This window comes from Barbus barbus (genome assembly GCF_936440315.1).
Source record: "Barbus barbus genome assembly, chromosome: 17".
NCBI classification, from domain to species: Eukaryota; Metazoa; Chordata; class Actinopteri; order Cypriniformes; family Cyprinidae; genus Barbus; species Barbus barbus.
Window position 1 is genome coordinate 28,726,287 of NC_136745.1, and position 24,675 is coordinate 28,750,961.

A 24,675-nucleotide genomic window follows, 5' to 3' on the forward strand; every position below is an offset into this window, starting at 1 on the left:
GTAGGAACTGTTTGATCAGGTTAGCCGCTGGTCATTCTTTCTTTCTCTTGTCTAACCAGGGGATGTTACTCACCCTGAACATCCCCCAGGAAGTTCTGCTGTTGATTCTCAAAGAGAGCAGTGTGTCGGTGCACAGGGACACATTTTTGGATCCTTCCCATGCCCTTTCATTGATCTGTTTAGGAGTATATTATGGACACAAGGAATACATGGAGGGATCATTTTGGTTTTTGAACACAGAGCACAAGTAGACAAGACTGAAGCGGGATCATCAAATGCCTTTGATGCTGATTGAAATATTTCAACTGCAAAATCAATTAAATGCATCTTGAAGTTATATCATTAGTATGCATGTTGGGTTTGAACTGTGTTGCTGAGCAAAAAATGATGGAGACAGTAGTCTACTGTGAATCTCCCACTAACAAAATATTGACCAGGAAACTAGATGTTTAATGCATTAGATGAAAAAATACAGTTAGCTGAGGAGCTGATAATAGCATAACACAAAAATGTTGCCGGAAACCTCACACAACTAAACCTCCTGGATTCCCGGAGTTAATGAATCCTGTTTCTTCAGCATAAATAACTTACATTTCACTTACTGAATGATAGTATATTAGAGTGTCACCTTTATAAGATGCTTTCTAGCAGATTTGTAGAAGCCCCTTTAAGCCACTAAATAAAAAAGGCAATTGTGATTTTTTATCTCACATTCCTCACAATAATTTTCTTTCGCAATTGCATGATATAAAGTCATATTTGTGAGAAATAAAGTCAGAACTGCGAGATATAAACTTGCATTAACTTTTTTATATGAATTTTTTTCATTTTCTCAAAATGATTAATAGATGCACGCACAATTATCCATGTACTGCATAAATTTTATGCATGTATCTTACTAACTACGAACAAATGTCTTTCAATTTGAGTCTGTGGAATTCAGGATTAAATGATTGTGCATAAGTTTGTATCTCACGATTCCGATTTTTTTTTTTTCACACAATTCTTTACTTAAACTTGTGAGATTTGGGAGTTAAAAAGTCCAATTCTTAGGGGAAAAAACTGATATTTTCTTTTAATTGCGAGTTTATATCTCACAATTGCATGTTATAAAGTCAGAATTGGGAGTTATAAACTCAAAAGTATGAGAAAAAAGTCAAAATGTGAGTTTATATCTCAGAATAGCTACTTTATTTCTCAGAGTTGCACAGTTTATATCTCACAATTTTGACTTTTTTAAACAATTGTAAGTTTATATCCCGCAATTCTGACTTGATTTCTCAGAAACGTGAGTGGAAAAAAGTCAGAATTGTAAGATATTTCGCAGTTACGTTTTTATTTTCTCTATTCAGTGGCGGAAACAGGCTTCCATAAATTTGTGATTTGGCTTCAATAAATGCATAAACCTCTTCAAGTCTGTCATGCTTCTGCACCCTCAAAGCTTCTCTGTTGTAGATGAAATGTAGCAACACTGCAGAACCTAATGGCTAAAAATAGTCAGTTAAAAATGGTACTTGTGATGCATGTATTTATCAACAATTTTCCCTCACAGTGACAGAAAAAGAGAAAACTAATATATCAGGCAGCAGAACGCAAAATCACACCGCTATGCATCTGAAATCAGCTGAATATTGTAAGGGCTGTTGCAAAGAGATTTGTCTGGCGGTTTAGTATTAGATTCGGTAAAGCTCATAATCTGTTAAATTCAGAGAGAAGGGTAAGGTCATCTGCCATGTTCGTGAAGAGACAATTTACCCTCCCGCATCTTCTATCTGATTTGCATACATATATTCATTTGACACAAATAAGAAACAAGCAGCTCTTGATTTTTCTGTCAAGAATCCAGTTTAAATGCTGTGCCTACTCTAATGGCAAACCGCAAGAGGTGCAACATTGCAATGTGTTAGGATTATACCAACTCAAATAAACAAATTGTATTTTAAACCCAGTTCATTTAATGATTCATTGCACATTCAGAACAAAACATCCTCATATACCCACAAGCGAAATCAAAAGTCTCAGCACAAACCTTCACAATGACAAACAGAAACAGCTTAATATTTCAGTCCGATCCTGTTGATGTATTTCCTCTGGGTTTGAATGAATGGTGAATGATGTTTGTTGAATAATGTAGATCACATCACAAACTAAATGCGTTCATTGATATGAGTCATTACTCTATATGAGTGAGATAACATGCATTGTCATCTGTCTACCGCAGAAACATACTCACTTGTGCTGTTTTAAACTCTTTAAATAAAGGGTAAATTTGTGGTAAAGGAATACCTCACCCAAAAATATAAATATGCCAAACATTGACTCTCAGGCCATCAAAGATGTAGATGAGTTTGTTCGTTCATCAGATTTGGAGAAATGTAGCATTGCATCACCTGTTCACCAATGCATCCTCTGCAGTGAATGGGTGCCGTCAGAATGAGAGTCCAAACAGCTGAAAAACATCACAATAATCCACACCACTCCAGTCCATCAATTAACATCTTGAGACATCATTGGACTTCAAACCATTGCTTCAAACCGTACGAGTCCTCCATAATATTGAATTCTCCACTGAAAAAGTCGTCTCATCTCGATCAGGAGAGAAATATGCACAGATCAAGCACTGTTTACAAGCAAAAACAGTCAGTGGATTTTAATGTGAGAGGATGGACTTTTTCACTGGAGGAAGCATTATAATGGATTATGTCATTTGTCCTGAAGCGACGGTTTAATGTAGAAATGTCTTAATGACGGATTTGTTTATTACAAACACTCACAAGCTGTTAACTGATGGACTGGAGTGGTGTGGATTATTGTGATGTTTTTATCAGTTGTTTGGACTCTCATTCTGACGGCACCCATTCACTGCAGAGCAGAGATGGAATGCTACATTTCTCCAAATCTGATGAAGAAACAAACTCATCTACATGTTGGATGGCCTGAGAATACATTTTCAGCAGATTTTAATTTCGGGGTGAACTATTCCTTTAAAACTCTCCATCAGTTAAACACAGTATTGAATAATGCAAACCACATTCACATACGAATCCTGCAGTTCTCATATGTGCATTGCATTTACAGGTGGAACGCCGTACAGAAGTGCTGTGCTGTCCGTGCACCGACTTTTGAGCATCACCAGGTAATACACACTTGTGATTATTGTGTATATATACACACAATCAGTTTTTTATGTGAGAGGTTCGTCTAGACGCTGTGAAATTGGTTTAGACTTTAATGTCATTGTGTCAAACAGGACCGGTCCCTTTAGGAGTCACTTGAGGTTCACTGAATTGTTAATTGTGCATCTTGCCGCATGATTACACAGACGAGCCAATTAAGCCTAAGCAAAGAAGAATTATGTCATCGTATGCGCTGAGAGCTCTGTTGTGTTGCACTAATAGGCTCGGTGAGCCTGCAGGAAATCATTTCAGAGCCGATATTTTTTCAAGAGCTCCGACTGCCACATGTACTTCCTCTCCGGAAAGCGCTCTGGAATTTTAATCCGCCGGAAGTCCTGGATGCATTTCTCCAGCTCCTGCTCCGGAGTCAGCTTCTCTTTGGCCGGTTTCCTCTTTCCAGCCATGGCGTCACGCGGCCCGGCGGTTCGAACGCGGAGCAGATCTGTCCTCCTGGGAATCGGGGTCGGACCCTTTTTCACCGGCCGGTCCAAAGTCTGGATGTTGGGCTGGCGGGTGACGGGACGCACGATGACCGTTTCCTGTGGAGAGCTGGCTTCCGATTGGGTCTCGGAACAGGAAGTGGAGAGCTCGTTGAAGGAAGTGCCGCTCTCACCCTCGCGCTCGCTCTTGTGGCTCTTGCAGCAGCAGTCGCAGTGAGAAGACGACCATCCGGATGGGCCACCTTAAAAACACAAAGCCACAGATGTCATCAAAGCACATACAGCCGAAACGATAACAAAATCAGTGTGATTTTGTCGTTGGTATCAATTTGCAGAATGGTCCGTTCAGGAATCAGGATGTGTGAAACCTGGCAACAAAGGAGAAAGAACTGAGGTGAACAAAGATATTCTTCATTTCCTTTTATACAGCACTTCAACCAACACAAATGCTCCTCTAATGGCACAGATGTTTCTCATTTTACACAGTCCATGCTTAAGTAGTCCATTTAAAATGCATCATTTGCTCAAAAGCTAATTAAACTCGCAAACTTGAAAATAAAAAAGCATCACGTGCACATGATGAAATACATTAATATGCATGAGTGCAAGCTAGTCGCTTGGCATTGAGCAGGTTGACCTTATCAAGTTGACCTTATCAAAGACATAAAGAATCCACATTTAAATCACCATCTGAACTATATGTATCGATCTGTTTTGTTTTTTGGACAAAGAACTGTGCTAAAACCACAAAGGGCTGAGTCCTTGTCTCAAAAAGATAACAGCGTGCATCAATCACTTTTGTTATCTGATGGATATGTGTATGCATCAAAACAGATTATGACTGCAGAGAAATCTCCAAACATCAAAGTATTAGCTGAATGAAGGGACGGAACACCTTCACAAGCATTTACATATTCATATTTGCGTATAATCCTTGAGTGCGATAGAGGTGGAGAATCTGAGCTCTGAAAACAGTGAACATGCTTTCTGTTTAAAATTAAATTTAAATGTCTGAAAATATAACTTTGAAGCACTTTGTGAAACGGATGACATCCCGTTCACCTTCACAGGCAGGCCGCAAACCAACCTCTAGCTATTCTGTTTCCTGGCAGGCCTGTATCGGCCCTCCAGCCCAGGTGTCTCCTTCAGTTCATGGACACAAATCACCTCCCACTGCAGGGATCCTGGATGAAGAACTCTGTGAACGTGTCCGGGTCATATTTCATGTCAAGATCAAGGCAAAAATTATATTTTGTATAAAGAAAATAAGTCTTTTTATCAAGACCATTACAATTCTCATTATTACTGTAATGCATAATTACATAAAACAATATTTAAATAGCAAAGAATTTATACAACATGATATTAAGACAAATCTTTAGTTATGACCATTAAATCTTTAGTCTAAAAAATTTAAAGTAAAGACTTTATATGTCATAGCATTTAAAATTAATCATTAGATAAGACTATTAAAATGTTCTTTATTGTAATTATAAAAGAAAAAAACGAAAATATTTCAGAATTTATAAACCATGGTAAATGGTCCTTCATAGAACATAAAAATTATCATTCTCATCAAATTCTCATTCTCTGTAATGCAAAATGTAAATAAATAAATGCATAAATAAAAAACATATATAATTTAAACAGTTAAGACCATTAAAATTCTCTGTATTGTGATGCAAAAAGAAAATAATATTTCAATAAATAAATAAATAATAGAAATAAATGCAAGTAGTAACGATTTTATGTATTGATATTAAAATGAATCATTAGTTAAATCCATTAAAATTCTCTTTGTTGTATTGAAAAAAGAAAATCAAATTTAAATAAACAGTTACACATTTATACTCCATGGAAAATGGTCCTTTAAGAACCATTAAAATTCTCATTAATGCAAAATGTAAATAAATACATGCATAAATAAATAGTAAAGAATTTAAACATTGTGGTAAAATGAAGCATTAGTTAAGACCATTAAAATGATCTTTATTGTAATGCAAAAATAAAATTTAAATAAATAAATACACCATGATATTAAAAATAAATGTTTAAGGCCATTAAAATTCTCAATACAGAAATGTGAAAGTAAATAAATACATACATGCATAAATATAAAAAAGTATTTGAAACATTTTGCACTAAATTAAAGCATAGTTAATATAATTACAGTTCTTATGAATAAATAAATAGTAAAGCTTTTATAGATAACTTTTTATAGATTTATAGAGGCATTGCTTGTTTTGCTTGCATTTACTGATTTTGAAAAATTGAAAAATTAAAATAAATACACAAATTTTTCCTTAACAATAATGAGAATTTATATTGTTTAAATTATGATAATTTGGTTTAAATTTAGCTAATTTGATCATTTGGTTCAAGAACTTCTTAATGCATATTTTAATGCAATTTCTCATGTAAACTGTTCCTATAATTTGGGTGATGAAATATGACCTGGACGTTACAATGAGAGATTCACCCACCCAAATCAAAATATGCGTACGATCTTTCACATTTGTGTGTGTGTATATAAAATCGCTGCTGCGCTTTCTCAGTCCAATCCCTATTAAATCGCAGCGGTGGTTTTGAGAACATAAAACGCAATACCTATAGCTTGACAGAGGCTCGATAAAATAAGTCCGACGTTTTCTCCCCAGGGGTCACCGTATCTCCACCTTCCTCTTATTGATGTTTCTCATGTATAGAATTTCAACCCTTTTCCCATCAGCTTGACATCCTATTAAAAAGAATGATCACCAGTGAGACGTCATCTGCTTTGAGGGATGCTATTTTACATCTGAGTATCGTTATTAGCTAAACACGACTCTCAGAAGCAATAATTTGTGTTCGTTGTGTCTCCGAAGCTGCTAATTTATCCTGATTAATAACAAAATCATTCAGCTGAGCTGCAAATACATTTTACTGAATGCAATAACAGGCTAATTGAAGGCGGTGTGATTGCTAGTGGCTTTCTAATGGGAATCCATGAATCTGACACCAGAATGAGCAGAACATTTCCCTGCATAACAATTAAAGCAGGTTCTCCTCTCTGTCCATCTCTCATCTTCGCTTCCCTTTCCCTGCAGCATATGAAGGGTGACTAGAAAGGCTTTTACTGAAGGATTGTTGCAGCCTGATGGGACAACAAGTCAAGAAGCATGGCGAACAACAATGCCATAAAACTAAATAATTTTCCCCTTTTATTCTACTAAATAAAACACATCAGTAATACCCCACTCAAGACTTGAAGCTTTTATGTGTCTTGACAAAAAGTCGACCGCTAACAAGTGGCTAAATAGAGGTTTTCAAGGACATTAAATGTCCTCATGCAGAGCTGGAAAACTCATTTACTTTCTAGTCTGTTTTTACACTTTAAACTTGTGCTGTTGGAAACTCAAACTTTCCAACTTGTAGAGTGCAAATAATGATTGAAAGAGTGAGTTGTTGGAAGCTTGTGATGGAGAAGTTAAAGCAAAGACTATAGAAATACCAATACTGTGAATGGGAGAAAATTCAATGCGCAATGCTTTTTGGCAGAATAAGTCCCGCCTTCTAAATTAAAGAGCCAATCAGCAGTTGGTGAAGTTGTTGCATCACTGCAGCTACCAAACTGTCAGCACAGTTACTCGATCAAAACTCACTTTCAGATGCCTGACAGTCACTGCGAATCGAAATTAGCCTTGATAATATAATTGCATATATGTGACGACATTGTGTGATTATTACGTAATCAAACTAGTGAATTCAACCAAACAAACCGTTCGAAAGAGCCAGTTCACAAAAAAGAATCGGATTTCCCTGTTTGTCTGAGGCTCTGGATTACAGGTAAAGTTAATAATATTGAAAATAATGTTCAGTGTCTTGCACAGACTGATCATTTCACTTCATAAGACCTCAATATATCGTTAGGAGTGGCGGTTATTCATTTTGTGCTCCTTGATATGCTTTTTTTTATTCTGAAAACCACTTTTTGCTCTCTCCTCTGCGTTTCCGCATTAGTCACTTAGTCACTGTCATCCGCTAGAACAGCACTCTCTCGTGAACACGTGTACGACAGGTAGCAGGAGCTAAAGATTACGGTTTAAATGTGGATATTTTTCTGCATCGTGTCTCTTCAGAAGGCCTTTATTAACCCCCCGGAGCTGTTATGAGGGGTGGACACACTTTATTGGACTTCAAAATCTCAACCAGCATTCACTGCCATTATAAAGCTTGGACGTTTTTTTAATATAACTCTGATTGTATTCGTCTAAAAGAAGAAAGATACACATACTGTAGGATCATGGGGTCATTTTCATTTTTGGGTGAACTATCTCTTTAACTTCAGGTTTGGTCTACAAAAATACCAGCATAAGCCAACTATTTCCCTGTATAACAATTAAAGCAGGTTCTCCTGTTTCCTCTGCACCCACTTCTCTCTGTCCATCTCTCATCTTTGTTTCTCTGCAGCATATGAAGGGTAGATAGAAAGGCTTTTATTGAAGGATTGTTTCAAAATGGACGGTGCAGCCTGATGGGGACCACAAGTCAAGAAGCGAGGCGAGCAACTATAACACTTGCCATAAAACTAAATAAGATGGGAACTGCTCCTCAACTTGTTGTTGTCCTCAGACGGTGCATTTACATGGAAACTCACCTGTTTCCCAGAGTCAGACTGTAAAGATCTGGAGACGATCATTTCTAATTGGTATTACTGTAAGCGGTAAATATCAAATGGCCTTGGTCAGCAGGACATTAGGCTAATCTCGTGCTGTTTACCATTAATACTCACCAAGCTTATGGCTGCAGTTTCTATCAGACAAGAAATTGATTGCATTTTGCTGTATCCACCCCATCCTCTGTCTTCTGATCTCTGAGCGACTACAGAGCTGCGTATACAGCTGCACGGATCATATTGCAGGCCCATTACGGTTGGGGCTTGTCTGCAGAGCTAAATCATTTACCGTATATGAGTGCCTTCTCATGAATTACACAAGCCTGAGAGATGCATTTGGCACCGGGCTCGAGCAGAGACAATCTCATCACAAGGGGCAACCACCCACCAGCGTCTACCCACAATGCATTGCGTCTAAATGCCTGAGAGTGCTTCAGATCGCAATTCTCCTGAGCGGCGTGCCTGGCGTAATGTGTTTGCTAGCACTACAGCGCAGCTCAGACAGCGATCCCAAAAATAGTGTGATGCACTTCTATGCATTTTTAATTAACACTCAATCTCCTAATGCTCACATGAAGCAGCTGATGCTAATATGGGTCAATCATATGGGCGGCAACTAATGTATATGTGTTTATGACCTGCAGTCATAATGCTTCCTGCTGTGCATTAAAGTTTGCAGAGATGTTTAACTGCTCAGAACTATGATATTAATTATGGATTATATCTACTGGAAATTACAAGGAATACACACCCATTATCTACTTTTTTACTTCACTTGATTTCCTCTTCCGTAGGAAAGAGACATCACAAATGAGATTTCTTTAATGTCTTAATAGTTTTTCCTACACTAATGAGATTAAACTGAGAACAGAGAAATTTAGCTGAAATCTTCTGCTTCTCCGATTTTTTTCCCTGAGGAAAAAACCCCCCAAAATAATCTCCTCTACTCATATCAAACTGTTCTTAGGATATGCAATCAAAAGTCTGACATTTCAATATAAACTCAATGATTTCTCATCAAATTTATCCAAGACCCCAAAAAAAGGAACTGAGTGGGTATTTTTGCACTTCATCATAATGAGCCTTTAACATATATAACCTATTGACGCATAAAGCACTGGTAAAAATAATGACTATGAATGTGTCAAAAAAATTGCAAGGAGATATTTTAATTATTTATTAATAAACTCGTGTTTTCTGAGTCATGAAGATGACTCTGACAGCTTTGCAATATAGTGACGCACCTTCAGAGAGAAATGCATCTCTCATACAGATTATATCATCAGAAAATATTTGTTTTTCGATTTGAATTGGTTAATCTAAAAGTAGGCATATCAAGCTTCCTGTAGATATATTTCTCATGTCTATTAGGCAAGTAGTCTATACGCTGAGATTTGCTTAATTTTTGTGACGTGCTCCAGTACACGGAGAACAAGACTGCTGAAAGCATGTCCTGTTTGTTTTCTTGATTTTACAAAAGCACAACGTTTTGTTGATATTTTGAGTGCATACAAATACAAGTAGACTTTTTCAAATCTGAATGACGTATTACTCTTATTTGCATGAGTAAAATGATGGCATATTTTAATTTTTTTCACTTTTATCAGGATTGCATCAACAGCTTCCACACAATTACATGAACATGCACCTAGCACACATTTAAGTAAACGTTAGAGCGAGCAGCCGTGTAAAGTTTCTGCTACTTACACTTTTCACTTTCAAATGACAAGCATATTTGCAGTCAATGAATGATAGGCGAATGTTTGGATTTCCTGCCAGATGTACTGTAATTACCTCAAGGACCAGAAGTTAACAATCTGTTCATCACAGAAACAGACAGTTTTTTTCTGTGACTAACCGATGGTCGACTATTTAGTCAATTGGGGGGCAGCCCTACCGCTTTCACAGCAGTTAATGGTGGTGACTTTAAAGTAATGTGACTGTGGTGTAGAGCATTTATATATATATCTCCTAACTTTAACTTTTGACTTCTGCCCTCTGTAATAACAAATAATAATAATAATAAAACAATTGTGTTTGTTTGTGAATATTATCTTGATGAGAAAAAGATTATTAATCATTATATTTGTCAGTTAGCTTCAGTTAACCAAACCTGCAAACTGAGGGCCGAAGGTCTGGACTCCATAGCAGCTTTCACTGGCCAAGGACCGCCATTTGACCGACATGTAAAGAACCAAAGTTAGCTTTGTCCAGCGTCATGTTTAGGGGCATGAAATTGTAGCCAATGTCCCTACAATAACAGACCGGCGTGCAACCAATAAACTGTTCATTCAAGATGTCATCTTCAGCTGCCAAGAGTCTGTGCTGTGAGCTTCACATACTTTTGAAAATCCAGTGTTTAGCTGATAACATATTTTGTTTGTCTTATGCATCAGACATTCAACGGTCTGTGGGCTGAGACTATAGGGTGATGCTAACTTCCAGGTTGGCCTATAAAAAAACAACATCACTGCAGCACTCTGTGAAATCTGTGAAAGATGTACTAATCAAATATCCTATAAAAGTGGGGCAAAACAATTTTCCTGTGATCTGTGTGGATCCAAAACATCCAGCTCCCAAATATAAGGTCTATCTACAAACAGCAAAGGGAAAAAATGAATATTCTCAGCTCTTGATAAATGACTGAGTCAAGCCGTCCATTTTGGTATGCCAGGAAAGTCAACCAATCATACTCACCACCACAACCCTGCAGGCATTTCTGGATTGGAGTTATTTCCACCCCCCCCCCACACACACACACACACACACACAAACACACACATACAGACATAGAAATAAAAGTCTTTCTGCACCCACAGCTTTTATGGCTCTGACTTCAGATCATAGAAAAGATAAAAAAAACAGCCTCTTCATTCTCAACAGATCAGTTTGATATGAGAAATTAGCAAAGGAATCTTTGCACACCTGAGGCTTGTTAATGAGAACGGGACCACTGATGCTAATCTTAAATACTGTGCGTCTGTGCCATTTTTTCATCCTACGAAAAACCGAAGATCAACATCAATTCAATGCATTATTATGAGCTATGTGCATCTCAGGGTTACGTTAGTTCAGTACAAGAGCTCTGTGTAAATATGGATAATGTCTGATTAAAGTCCTTCTTTTATGGTTTTTGAGCTTCGCCTGAGGTTTGATCATGTGTGTGTGCTTGTTAATGTACAAAGTAGGCCAATTTTGTCCTTGCAGGGGAGCAGTCATATAGAAAACTCATCTTTGCAAATAAAAAAAGCTTGTACTGTATCTAAGAAACAATCATTTTACTTGGAATATTAAGCTGGGGAAACACAAACTGTGCTGATAATAATACAAATGAGGTGTCCGAATGTAAAAAGAGCTGATGCATCATGGGAAATGAGGCAGGGTGACAGAAGGGTCCAAATGGGCTGGACGTAATAAACACACATTATCCGAATCCAAGGACAAGTAACGCCAATCCCAGTCTCCAAGTCTGCTATCCAGAGGCTTTGTGCTGGAAGATTACAGACAATATGATAATTTCATCCTCTGACTGATGTTGACACAAGCTGCAATCTCCTTCCATTGTTAAAGGCAGCCATGTGTGTCTGAGGGAAAGAAGCATCTGACAGACAGATTGGAGAGCCCAGATCATCTCAGTGTATTCATGACCCTCTCAAAGCACTGATGGGGTGCAATAAGACCAGCAGAATGAGATGACAGAGAACCTGTCATTACTACAGTGGCTTCTTTTGAGACATGGAGAAAGGCAGATTTCACAGTGTCATAGAGAAAGGACAGTGAGGGAGAGCAGGACTATTCGAATGCGAAAGAAGAGCCATTGCTAATTTGAAGGTTTCTTTAAGTGGGAGTATAAAACACTTTTGATGCTTGTAATGTATAAACACTAACAGTCTAGACATATTCATCAGAAATGCTTTTTAAACTGTATTGAAGGTGTATACTGGACACATTTACTTCACCAGCTCATTCAATCCACCCATTAAACAAACTAATTTATTAAATTTGACTAATTAATCACACAAGTTCATTAAGTAAGCTACAAAACTGTCACTGGGCTATTTTACACCAAGGCACAAAAAATAAAAGGTACAACTTTGTCCCTTGTTATGGGACATATTAAAAGTAGTACCTTAAAAATACATATTAATATATTAATACCTAAAGTGTACACATCCGTATAATATTAGTTTAATGGCATATCAAATTTTTATTAAGTATATTAAGTAATAAACTGCAAATTATTAGACTACTATTTTTGTTTAACATTAACAATTTGCATGTCCATTTGCATGCGGATAAATGCCTAAATTAAATTTGTTCATCATATAAAGTGATTGTATCTCTTCACAAGACTTGGATTAAACTGCTCAATCCATATGGATTCGTTTTATGATGCCTTTATGGCCTTTTTGGATCTTTAAGTCTTTGGTCACCTTGAGTTTCAATGGAGGGACAGAAACCTCCCAGGTTTCATTAGTTTGTGTTTCGAAGATGACGTCATGTGGGATTGGAACTACATAAGGGTGAGTGAATGATGACAGAATATTTTTGGGTGAACTGTCCTTTTAATCTTTGAGTTTAGGTTGGATCAACCAGGTAGCCAGAAGACGAATGCCAAGCATTAGCGTCCTGCACTTAAGCAGTCATGATGGTAGTAATCTTCTCTAATGACTGCATCTATGCATACTGCATAATATAAATGAAAACAAAATGTGCAATAGTATGACCAGAATTCACAGTATTCAAAAAACAGTAGGCATAAAAAAGTACCCGGATGACTTGGTGAAATTATGAAATTCATAAGCAGGGATGCACATACATTTTTCAGTCTGGTTCTCATGAGAGCGACTGCAGATTTGGTTTAATGCTCGCCCTGCATGTAGTGTAAATCTATTAAATATAACTATAAAAAAATTAATATTAGTAATGATAGTTACTGTTGCACTTTATTTAGTTTATTTAGGCGCAAATGATAACGGTGATTGTGCATTAACAGCAAATGAGTATTCTGAACTTATTTACCCATGCAGCGCATTTGTTATTTCGGCCGTGCATGCGCACCTGAGCATGTGCATCACTGAGCCGCGGGACAGGATGTAGAAGAAGATACTAATGAAGTACCTAAGAGAGTATGCAATTTTGAATGCAGCCCATGTCTGTATCCTACATCTTACATTGGATTTTTGCCCAAACCTCCATAACAAAGCATCATGCCTGTGCACTTGTAGTTTTCTTAAGCACAGAAATCTTTAACACACTGGATACGACCGGTTCCGTTGGAAAATCACTTGCACTGCTTTCTCGCTCTTCTCCATTTACTTTCCATCTCAGGTGGAGTTGCTCTTTCTGTACAGTAGCCTAGATGGGAACAGCCTGGATTTGCCCCATCTCTGGACACAGGACTCATTTCTTGCCAGTTCAATAATGGCTGTAAATCACTAGGATTCACAGGAAAAATAGACACTGCATATTCACATGAGGTTCTTAGAGGATATGGCAAGAATAATATCTCTCTGTCCATGGTGTATTTTGACAAGCTTAGTTGCCTAGCTCGTGTTTCAAGTGCTGTGGGCCTAATACACTGCTTGAAGCACATTTGATTACCCCCCACCCCACACCCTACTGTATAATCTGCACTGGACTGGAAACAGTGTGACAGGCTGAGTCGTGATGTTGCAATACATTAAATGCAAAATTATATAGCGTGGGCTAGATTCTAGGTTTTGAATGTAGAGATAATTATGCATGCGGCGTCAACTTCACTGGACGTTTCTACTTTATGATGCAAAAACATGCCGTAGATCATCAGTATTCTTGGGCAACAGAGAAGGTGACCTTAAGAAACATCTAATAGCTTTTTGATTGGGAAACTTTCAAGCTGGCTAGTGATGTAAATAATTACTGTACTGTATTGGTCCTTAATGATCAAAAGAATAAGGCTCATCCATTTGAAGAGGGATTGTTACTGATAATGATAAACTTTTTTTTTTATGAATATTTCATAAAATATTCTTATTGTATTAACTTTCCGGAAAAGAAACAAGTCTTCTTTTTACATATTTTTGGCTGTTCATCATCAAAGTGCAGTGTGCTTGGAATTTCAAATATAAGGCTTTGCTTGACAACAGGTCAAGATTTTAAGATTAAAACGTAATGCCAAGACTGATGCAAGCAATAAATAAAAAGGGGAAGAAGTCAGTAAATGAGTTTCGTCTGAATGCAGCTATGAAATGTGTGAGACGTTTATGCATCGCATGATGCTCATGCAATTTGTTTTTCTGCCATGAAGAAATCACAGTGGCTGTAATCTTTGGTCATTAATCACAGCTATTAATTAATGCAGAGACAAAACTGACCAGTTGGTACAAATAATTTAAAAAATGTCGAGGACAACCTGCAGCACATTTTCTAACAGCAAGAATGGGCAGAGATGGCATGTTTAGTGATGAAGCATATAAGAAGGAGGATGAGTAAGTAAGCGACAAAGAAAAATAAGCAACCCCTTTGACCGCAAATGATATATTACCAATCTCTTAGGCGGTCTAAATTGGTAAAATGTGTCATGTGGGTGATGTTCTGAGAAGTAACAGCACAAGAGAAGGCAGTGAGGCCTGTAAAAAGCAACTGGTTCATTTCACCAGGGGATTCACGAGCAAACAAATTCAGAAGAGAAACAAGAATCTACCAATCATGCTGCAAACCGAACTGTGCAGCGTAAAGTGGAAATATAACATTTCAACCAGTAAGTGTAATGCAAAATAACTACATTATAATTGTATCTTGCTATCTGGTGTGGCAGAAGCCCATTCGATGCAGATGCACATTCCCCCTGTTGAGCCAAGTGGATTTTAAATGCAACTCTAAATGCAAAAAATATAATAATTTGCATACTTGTCTAACGCTGTGGTAGAAATCACATAAATCCAATGAAGTCATCATCTTTAGATCTTTTGCTTAAACATCATGTCTCTCCAAACTCATAAGATTTTCCTTCCCGTGGAGGAGAATGTCAAAGCTGCATGCTTCAACAAAAATTCATGATGATCATAGCTGTCAAGTTCATTTGTTTGGTTTTTTTAAAAAGTAATAGGTTGGGATTTAAAGCCAGGTCTCCCTTCATGTTAAATAAAAGTGTACTATTAGATCGTCCCATTTTATCCTAATAAAAAGTAACAGCTAATTAGAAAAAAAGTGTTTTTGTTTTTCTTTTGTCATTTCTTATTTTTTTCATCTATGGGCACCAAGTAAAATAAGATCATTTCATGACACCCCTAGTGATTCCCCACTTTTACTTAAATATCACGATCAGTAAGAAAATGGTGTCACAGGAAACACTGATAAAATCGGTTATTTTATATGGAGTTTAAAGTCATTTTTAGGTGATATGTGATTTTTGAGATAAGACAATTTGTATTTGATTTTATGTAGCCCTTCTGTATTTGTTTTAGAAGCCAAAGTTAAATATCTCATCTGCCATAAAATTCAGCCAAGATAAACTATCCTATTTCCTTAAAACAGGTATGAACGCTTGAGCCTGTCAATCAAATGGCATCCTAATAAAACACTTTATAAAAACGGAGAGAATACAAAGTTCCAGCAAACAAAGTTGCGATGAAATGGAAGTAGCAAGAAATCTTTTCTTCCGTATATTGTGATGTATATCCGAGTGTAACATATAATTGAAAAATAAAAAATATAGGGTGGGACTTGGTTCTATCCATCGATTACTGACAGGATGTTTAAACCAGTAGCACATTTGCCATCATGCTGTTGGTCTGAATATCAGAACGACTGTGATGTATTTGTAGACTTACAGCATGACTCCTTATCTTGATGTGTCATAAGTTTTTCCATTATGTGTGGCCAATGGGAGGGGCTGAATGCTGCAGTAATTATACTGATGACAGAGAACAAATCATTAAGCAGCCATATGTCCATTCTCCCCAAATCTCGTGACTGTCCTCCAGAAGCTCTCCGTTCCAGGCACACTCTTTTTAGGTTTTCCAAGGGGACTCGTTTGGAATTAAGCACAAAGTGATTTTTAATTGGCCATATGCGGCAACATCTCTCTCATTTAAGACAAAGGCAAGTCAAATGAACCACTAATGAAGGCAGGCGCTAGAGAACAATTACATATCCAAAAGGTGCACATGTAGCTACTTAAATAAAGAGAGATTGAGTGAGTGAGCGAGCGAGAGAGAGAGAGGAGGAAGTGACATGATCATCACTGTGGTAGATTACTGAAATATTCATACCACACTCTGTTCACATCCCTGAGAGCTATACTTGAGGGAATTCTCCACATCTGCATTGGCTCGAAAGCCTCCCTCTTTCACTCTCTCTCTTCTATCGATGTTCTGAGCGGACAAACTCAGCTCAGTCTGCTAATACTTGAAGGGAAGTGCATTTGTCGCCTACATTAATGAGCACATTCTTAGTTCGAGGCTGATTATAGAATTGATCCGAATAGAATTGATCAAACCATCAGAGTGCGCCGCCTAGTGGTACTGTCTGAGAAAAGCGTGAAAACCACACATATTGTGAATCGAATTCACCTGATTCTAAAGCAGGGTTCCTGAAATCTTGCCCTGGAGGGCCAATGCGCTGCAGAGTTTAGCTCTAACCCTGATCAAACTCACCTACCTGTGATTTGCTAATGATTCTGAAGACTCTGATTAGCATGCTCAGGTGTGTTTGATTAGGGTTAGAGCTAAACTCTGTAGGAACTCGTGGGCCATATTTGAGGATCCCTGTGATTTGGATTAATAAGGCTATTGTTAACTGGCACACTGGAATACTTGATTCTGATTGACCAGCTGTAGCATGTAGTGGAAAAATATTTCTGAATACCGAAGAATATATATATATATATATATATATATATATATATATATATATATATATATATATATGACGAGTGTATTTGCAAAAACAGATTTTTTTTAAATGTTCAAAAATCATGTTTTTATTATGTTATCGTGTTTTTATTGTTTTATTGTGTTAGTTAGCTGTATTTTTTATTTTTTTTACTTAATCAAAATAACCCAACTGCAGTTTGATTGAGATTAATTGGAATGCACAATGAAAAAACATGATTTTTGAAAATTGTAAAAACAGAGTTATCTGTTTTTGAAAATTAACTCATCATATATTAATAAACACATATATATTAAAATATTATTTTTTTCTTTTTGTTGCCTTTATTATGATAATAATATAATTATAATTTTCCCTGAGCCGGGATTCGAACTCGGGACGCCTGTAGCTCAACGGCGCTGTACGGCCTATCGGCACCGACACCAAAGTCGAAAATATTACACCGAAATATTTTTAACCTAAAACAATAATGGTTTATGTAATTCATAATGGACAACAATTGATAAACCACTTTTACGATTTGGCATTAAATTACCGACAGGCTGTATATTGTATTGTTGTGAATTAAACTGTACTTACGGTAGAAGACATACTCTGCGTTATTGGACCAGTATCTGTCATCAGTATGTCTGTTGTGCGGAGTAGCGGTGAGCGATGAATTGCACGCCACGATGTGGAAGCCGCTCTCCGCGAGCATATCAAACGCTCGCTCCAGGTGGCGAAACTTCAGGTAAAACTGAGAGGTGTATCGCTCGGCTGGCCTGTCGGGATCCAGGCTCTCGTTTAGGGTGTCCCCAAAAACTTCTTTGGCCAGACCGACCCTTCCGCAGATGAAGATTTTGGGTAGTCCGCGAGTTTTGGCATCCGTGTCCCTCCCAAAGGCGCACGGGCTCCTGTATCCCACCTTGATGAAGCCGTAGCGCCTATCGCGCGCATCCAGGTAAGACGCGGGGAACAACCTCTGATCGCTTCCCTGGGATGCTTCGTCAAAATCACCGTGGATGCATTCATCTGGTGTCAGGATTTTGACGAGCTCAGGCAGCTGGAAGAACTCAGCCTCGCGTTTGAGCCTCCCTTTCTCGGGAAAATAATCCGGCAGGACGACGCTCTTATCGCGGAGATAGTCCAACACATATCGGAAGAGAAATCCGTCCCTGTCGATGAAGTAGCGTCCCTTGATATCCTGCGCGAGGTCGTTGGAAATGTCCTTTTTAGTTGCGAATAATTTCCCCAGCAGTGAGTTTGGCACGCTGGTGAGGGTGGCATGGCGAGTGTAGTACACCTGTCCACCTACATTGAGCTCGACCACATCAGAAGAGCAACTCTGAGCACATCCACTGTCCTTGGGCGTTTGATAAGTCCTGCAGTTTTCAGTCAGGGCCATTTTGGTGCGTTGCACGCTTCAAAAAACGAAAAAGCGGAGATGCAAAAGTTTTTGATTTGTTTTTAGTGAGCAAAAAGTCAAGAGGAACATAACCTGCAAGTGCTTTAATAGACATTCACAGTCTATGGTGTTGTGTACAGCATCTCTGAGACCTGCAGGGTGTTTATAAAAGTATAAATGCATCAAAACGACACGGTAAGACTATTCGGCTTTTCCCACAAATACAGCTGGGCATCTATGATAAATCTGAACACGCATCTCTCTGTTATTTATAATAATGCAGAAATAGAAGAGCTCTCACCCAAGGGAGCCAGTTGTGCAGCTCATGTAGCTATCCTCCTGCTGAAAATCCCAAAATAAGTTCTGCTCATAAAAAAATGAAAAACTGCACCAGCTTCAACTTCCTTCAGAAGAGTGCTTCTCCTTCATGAAATCTGGTCTGTCCAGAACAGCTAGTCTTCATGTACTTGGCACCCACCCAGCGTTTCAGTAAAAGGATCTGTAGTTGAAAAGGACGGTGCACTGGGAAGTTTGTGCATCCTGACTCTCCTGAGCATCAGCAGCGTAGTGCGAATGAATGCAGCGTGCCGAGAGAGGCTTTGGACGGGGGAGGGAGACCATTCTTAGGGAGATGAGCCTTACATCATCTTAAAGGAAAATGACAGCTGGAAAGATACAAGCATTTCACCCTGCTTCTCCAGTTTTCCAAATACATACTCATCCAATTAACATGGTCCGGCTGCAAAATAAATGTTCACATAAATGTAAAATATTTTCAGGCCATCCAAGATGTAGATTTGTTTGTTTCTTCATCAGATTTGGAGAAATGTAGCATTGCATCACTTGCTCACCAATAGATGCTCTGCAGTGAATGGGTGCCGTCAGAATGAGAGTCCAAACAGCTGATACAAACATCAATAATCCACACCACTCCAGTCCATTAGTTAACATCTTGTGAAGCCAAAAGTTGTGCGTTTGTAATAAACAAATCCATCATTAAGGCGTTTTAACTTTAAACAGTCACTTCTGGCCAATATATGAGTCCATGATCCACTGCTTCCTCCAGTGATAAAGTCCATCTCCTGTGGTCCTCACACATCAAAATCCACCAGCATATTTGTTTAGAACCATTGTAAATGGTGCTTTATCTGTGCATATTTCCCTCCTGATTCAAACGAGGCATCTTTTTCACTGGTTAAAGCAATATTATGAAGAGAGGAGTTGTATTTTAGCCAGAAGCAATGGTTTGTAGTGAAAAATGTCTTAATGATGGATTTGTTTATACAAACATGCAGCTTTTGGCTTCACAAGATGTTAACTGATGGACTGGAGTGAATTATTGTGATGTTTTTATCAGCTGTTTAGACTCTCATTCTGACGGCACCCATTCACTGCAGAGCATCCATTGCTGAGCAACTGATACACTGCTACATTTCTTCAAATCTGTTCTGATGAGAAACAAACTCATCTACATCTTGTATGCAAATTTTAAGCAAATTTTCATTGTTGGGTGAACTATTCCTTTAACAGTGGTTGAGTTTCCCAGAGATTAGGTTTGGTAAATTTTGGGGGATCTGAGGCTATCTTATGGTTTCAGGACCACGGACAGATCCGCACAAACTTGGCTCTGTGTGTCGGCTTTAACTAAACAGCTAACATATATTTTACAGTAATTTGAGTATTACGTGATATTTGATAGTGCATCGGCTTTGTGTAATGCATATTTTTTGTCACCTTTCCAACTTCATTTGCATTTCAGTTCCTATCGCTTTTGCTCTTACAGAATATTTAGTAAAACCCACTCTGAATTTAATGGCATTTTATTGACTTTCGTCTAGTGTAACCCTCACAAGACTGTGTGCACCCAGAGGTTTATTTGGGTTAGAGAACATATTTATTTTAGTATGCAAACCTTTGGCATTGTGTGCTGATCTTGTTTCAAGGAATTTGTGTTCTGGGCTTCACCGAGCGATGGCTTTGAGGCTGTGGTCACGCTTACCCTGCTAATTTTGTGTATTCTGCTGAAAAAGTGTTGCTAGGCACCGAAAGGAGAAACTGTGAGTGGGATTCAGATGGCAAATGCTCTGCTGTTTTCTTTTTATCTGCAATAACGTTTCGTTATAAAAGACTCGTAATTTGTTGCATTAATACCCTCAGTAATACAGGCATGAACATAATGATATCTTTAGAATTAAAGATGACGTTTGTTCCCTCTCATGATGGACTGCTATAAATACACATTTCTCAGAAGATATGAATCATTTGACTATGCTAGGCTGCCAACATGTACTTTGTTTGATTTTATTCATTTTAAAGCAGGTAAGACTCCACACGATGACATGCAAAGTTGAAAACATGCCTGCAGCCACTGCCTTTAAAACACTTGAATAATGCAGGACAACTCTTCAGGTGCACATCTACCACTCATTCAGCCCTATCCGGAGTGGTTTGGATCACTGGAAAATGTATAAAGTGTAAACTAAGAAATGCAATGCAAAAGAAATTAGCATCCAGCCACAGATTAATGCAAAGCATGCATGTTGCATTACAGATAATCCATGTATGAATGCATATTATCTTTTTATTATTTGATTACTGGTCCGACTGTGTGGTTTTCATCCATAAGCATAACGCATACACTTCGGAGGAGGGAGTCATCATAGCTGTGCAGCAATCCATTGACCTAGATTTGCAGTATTCTCTGGATTTCAGCCACCCTTGCCTCAGAGAGGAGCCATTTATGTGGATTTGGATGTTTCTGCATTCGGAGGGCTGTGGGGCTGCCTTCATGCTTAATGGAACCAGAAGAGTGCCATTATTTCAATTATTTATTTCTCTGCTTTTGAGTGAAAGGGTTTGATCCCGTTCCCTGCAGTAAACACATTGCCTAGTGATTTCTAATGGTTTCATTATTCCTGATAGTTTCAAAAATCAACACAAATAAATTGATTTATGTACACCTCCTCATATTTGACACAAAAACATACACGCCACCTCAATTTATGCATCTGTTTTTCTTTCCTGTAAGCTGTGCCTCAAGTAGGGGAAAAAAGACATTAAAATTCATCCCTAATAATAGACATTTTCTTTCAGGCGTGTCACTTTGTGGTGGGAAGAATTGCTCTGTCACGATGAGTTTTAATGATTGTTTAGTTGCTTACCCTCACAATCAACACGTACAGCTGAATGTTGTTTTTTTTTGACTATCTGTGCCGGTTGTGATGCATTACTGATTATTAGTACACATAAGCATGTTGCTGCATTTGTAATATACAGATACAAAGCCAGTGTAAAAACCATGAATGACAGCAGTAAAAAGGAAAATATGCAAATGTAGTAATAGCAATAGTGCTTTCAAGAGCATTTGTAATTCATCAAAGCACTTTTAAGATGTTTCTACTCCAAAAACCTACCTATGAAGCAAAAAGCATCCACTAGGTGGAAGTGTTTAGTTGTCACCTGCATAATGTGCTGTTTGTTTCAATAATTACTATAATAGCAGTGATTAGCAGCCTTTATACATGAAATGAACCCTTGAAATATTACTTTTTTAATTTGTGTAACCCAGTGCAGTCTGATTCATTAAAGAATTTAAAATAAATTATAATAAATGTATTAGAATGTTTTGTGCTAATTATGTTGTTTTGTTTAACTGACAAAAAATGGCATGTTAATGAACACCACGTGTCTAATTTAAAATTTGAAAAATTAAAAAAAAAAAAATTATATGCATTAATTAATTTTTTGTATATTTTTTGCCTAATTCATCTAAAAAAAAAAAAAAAAGTTACACTTTATTTTATGAATAAATGAATGAATAAATGAACCAGTGCCCTGGTTAAAGTGTAATCATTTAAGTAGGCTCCTGAGTAATATTAATTAAAAATTTATATGCATTAATTAATTTTTTGTATATTTTTTGCCTAATTCATCTAAAATAAATAAATAATAATAATAAAAAAAAAGTTACACTTTATTTTATGAATAAATGAATGAATAAATGAACCAGTGCCCTGGTTAAAGTGTAATCATTTAAGTAGGCTCCTGAGTAATATTAATTAACATGTAGCCTGCTTTCTATAGAATTAGAATTAGAATTTCCTTTAGGGTTATTGCATGTAATTATACATCATTTACTGTAACGAGTAACAAGGGCACTGTAAAATAAAGTGTTAAAAATCATAAAAGTTTTGTCTTTGTAATTGCACTGCAATATTATGCAACAACCTGAGAAAAAAAAGCAAAAACGGATGCATAGCAAAATAAAGCACATAAGAAAAAGTAATACAAATGTTGTTATTAGTTATGATCTACTAATAATGTTTATTTCTGCATGATATATCTTGCAATGATGTTTGTTATGAATGAAATATGATATAAAGCGTCAGCAATATTTCTGGTTGTGTATGAATGAGTGAATAAGGGAGGTGTGATGTTTGTTTAATGCTGAGGTCACTCACTCTCACTCCATGACGTCACTGTAATAACCCCGTGCTGCCAATAGGTCGCACTGCACGTGATCGTCACGGATCTCTACTGTAATCTCCATTTTGAATGTTTTTATGGTACGCCTCTTTTCTAATGACCGAAAACGAGTAAATTGCCCAGATGATGTTATGAATTGGGACTTGTACGAGGCTCTTCTGAAACGACCTCAGACTGCGGTGAAGGCTTTGGTGGTGTTGCTAATCGCTAACAACAGAAACGTCCAAACAAAACAATGTCAGATGATGCAACAAATCAAAACAGGAACGTAAATATCACAAGGTACGTACGTTATTTCGACCTTTGCAGGCTAACCGTGCACCTGAATACAAATATTGACACTCACAGCGTAAAAGTATAGTAACTAGCGTTAGTTTCAGATCAACTAGCACTCGTTAACTGAACTCGCGAGTTGTTTTTCACGTTGTTTTGCTGCGCTGTTAGGCCGATTTCATATGTTTTACGCGTTATTTAGGGGTTTATAGTGATTTATTCGTCTGTCTGCTGAGGATTAATGGTCGGAGTAGAAACTAGGCCTCAGTGCGTGTCGCTGATTCTGCTGCGAGCGCGCCAGACTAACACTTTTCATCCGTTTATTTTAATATTAATAATCCTCATGGATTAGTTTTTGGACAAAATAGTGTTTACGACGTTAGAGATTATGCCATTTTTATGAGGTTCTTATTAAAACAACTTCAGGCAAGGGTGCGCATGCTAACAAGTGAGTGACATATTTAGCTAACGGTCTTTTGTTATTTTAACACATTTAAATACAGATAACACATCCAAAGTTATAATCTATATAAGTTATAAACTTAAAAAGCATACTTATATACAATATGTAATGTATATGCAAAACAGTTCAACTTCTATGCATTTTTATGCCTTAAATCTTACAAAATACCATAGCTAACGCAGTAAAAACCAGTTGATATTGAATCTCCTTCATTGGAAGAAGCCTTTTAAGAATAATTTTATCTTGATTCTTTTTGTCAGTTTGTTTACATTTTTAATGACTGTTGCGGCTACTTATTTGCCAGATTTTGTTTTTTTTTTACAAATAGTTTAATCTAAATAAGATTTATTTTAGAATCAGAATTATAACCGAGTATGATTGTGCAAACAAGGAAAGTTGTCTTGCTAAAACTTCCAGTGCACTGAAAAAACTATTAAATAACTGTTCACATGCTTTTATTGTGGTTTTATATATATGTATACTTATGCAATATATTATGTAAATAAATAATATTCCCATTGATGTATGGTTTGTTATGATAGGACAATATTTGGCTGAGATACAACTATTTGAAAATCTGGAAACTTGAGGGTGCAAAAAAATCTAAATATTGAGAAAATGGCCTTTAAAGTGGTCCAAATGAAGTTCTTAGCAATGCATATTACTAATCAAAAATTAAGTTTTGCTATATTTACGGTAATAATTTTACAAAATATCTTCATGGAACATGATTTTTACTTAATATCCTAATGATTTTTGGCATAAAAGAAAAATCAGTCATTTAGACCCATACAATGTATTGTTGGCTGTTGCTATAAATATACCTGTGCTACTTAATACTGGTTTAATGGTTTGTATAAAAGTCTTTTTAAGTAAAAAATGCTCATACCATGGTGCAATTTGTCTGTACTCCTAATGCACTT

At 37.2% G+C, this 24,675-nt stretch overlaps 2 protein-coding genes across 4 annotated transcripts in view; one reads left to right on the top strand and one right to left on the bottom strand.

Moving 5' to 3' along the window:
• Positions 1–2,863: 2,863 nt before the first annotated feature.
• On the bottom strand, positions 2,864–18,531 carry LOC306883348 (BTB/POZ domain-containing protein KCTD16-like; the record flags this gene model as incomplete). The annotated part of the gene is made up of 2 exons (XM_079438538.1): positions 2,864–3,858; positions 17,727–18,531. The coding sequence occupies 2 exons, from the start codon at positions 18,529–18,531 to the stop codon at positions 3,425–3,427; spliced, it is 1,239 nt and encodes a 412-aa protein (XP_079294664.1). The 3' UTR covers positions 2,864–3,424.
• Positions 18,532–23,056: 4,525 nt separating this feature from the next.
• LOC306883394 (glucocorticoid receptor-like) overlaps positions 23,057–24,675 on the top strand; it is a 29,058-nt gene continuing 27,439 nt past the window's right edge. For 2 of the 3 annotated variants that reach the window (XR_013785351.1, XM_079438606.1), the window contains exon 1: positions 23,057–23,298. The gene's annotated coding sequence lies outside the window, so the exon portion shown is untranslated. The other variant, XM_079438607.1, reaches the window with a different exon arrangement.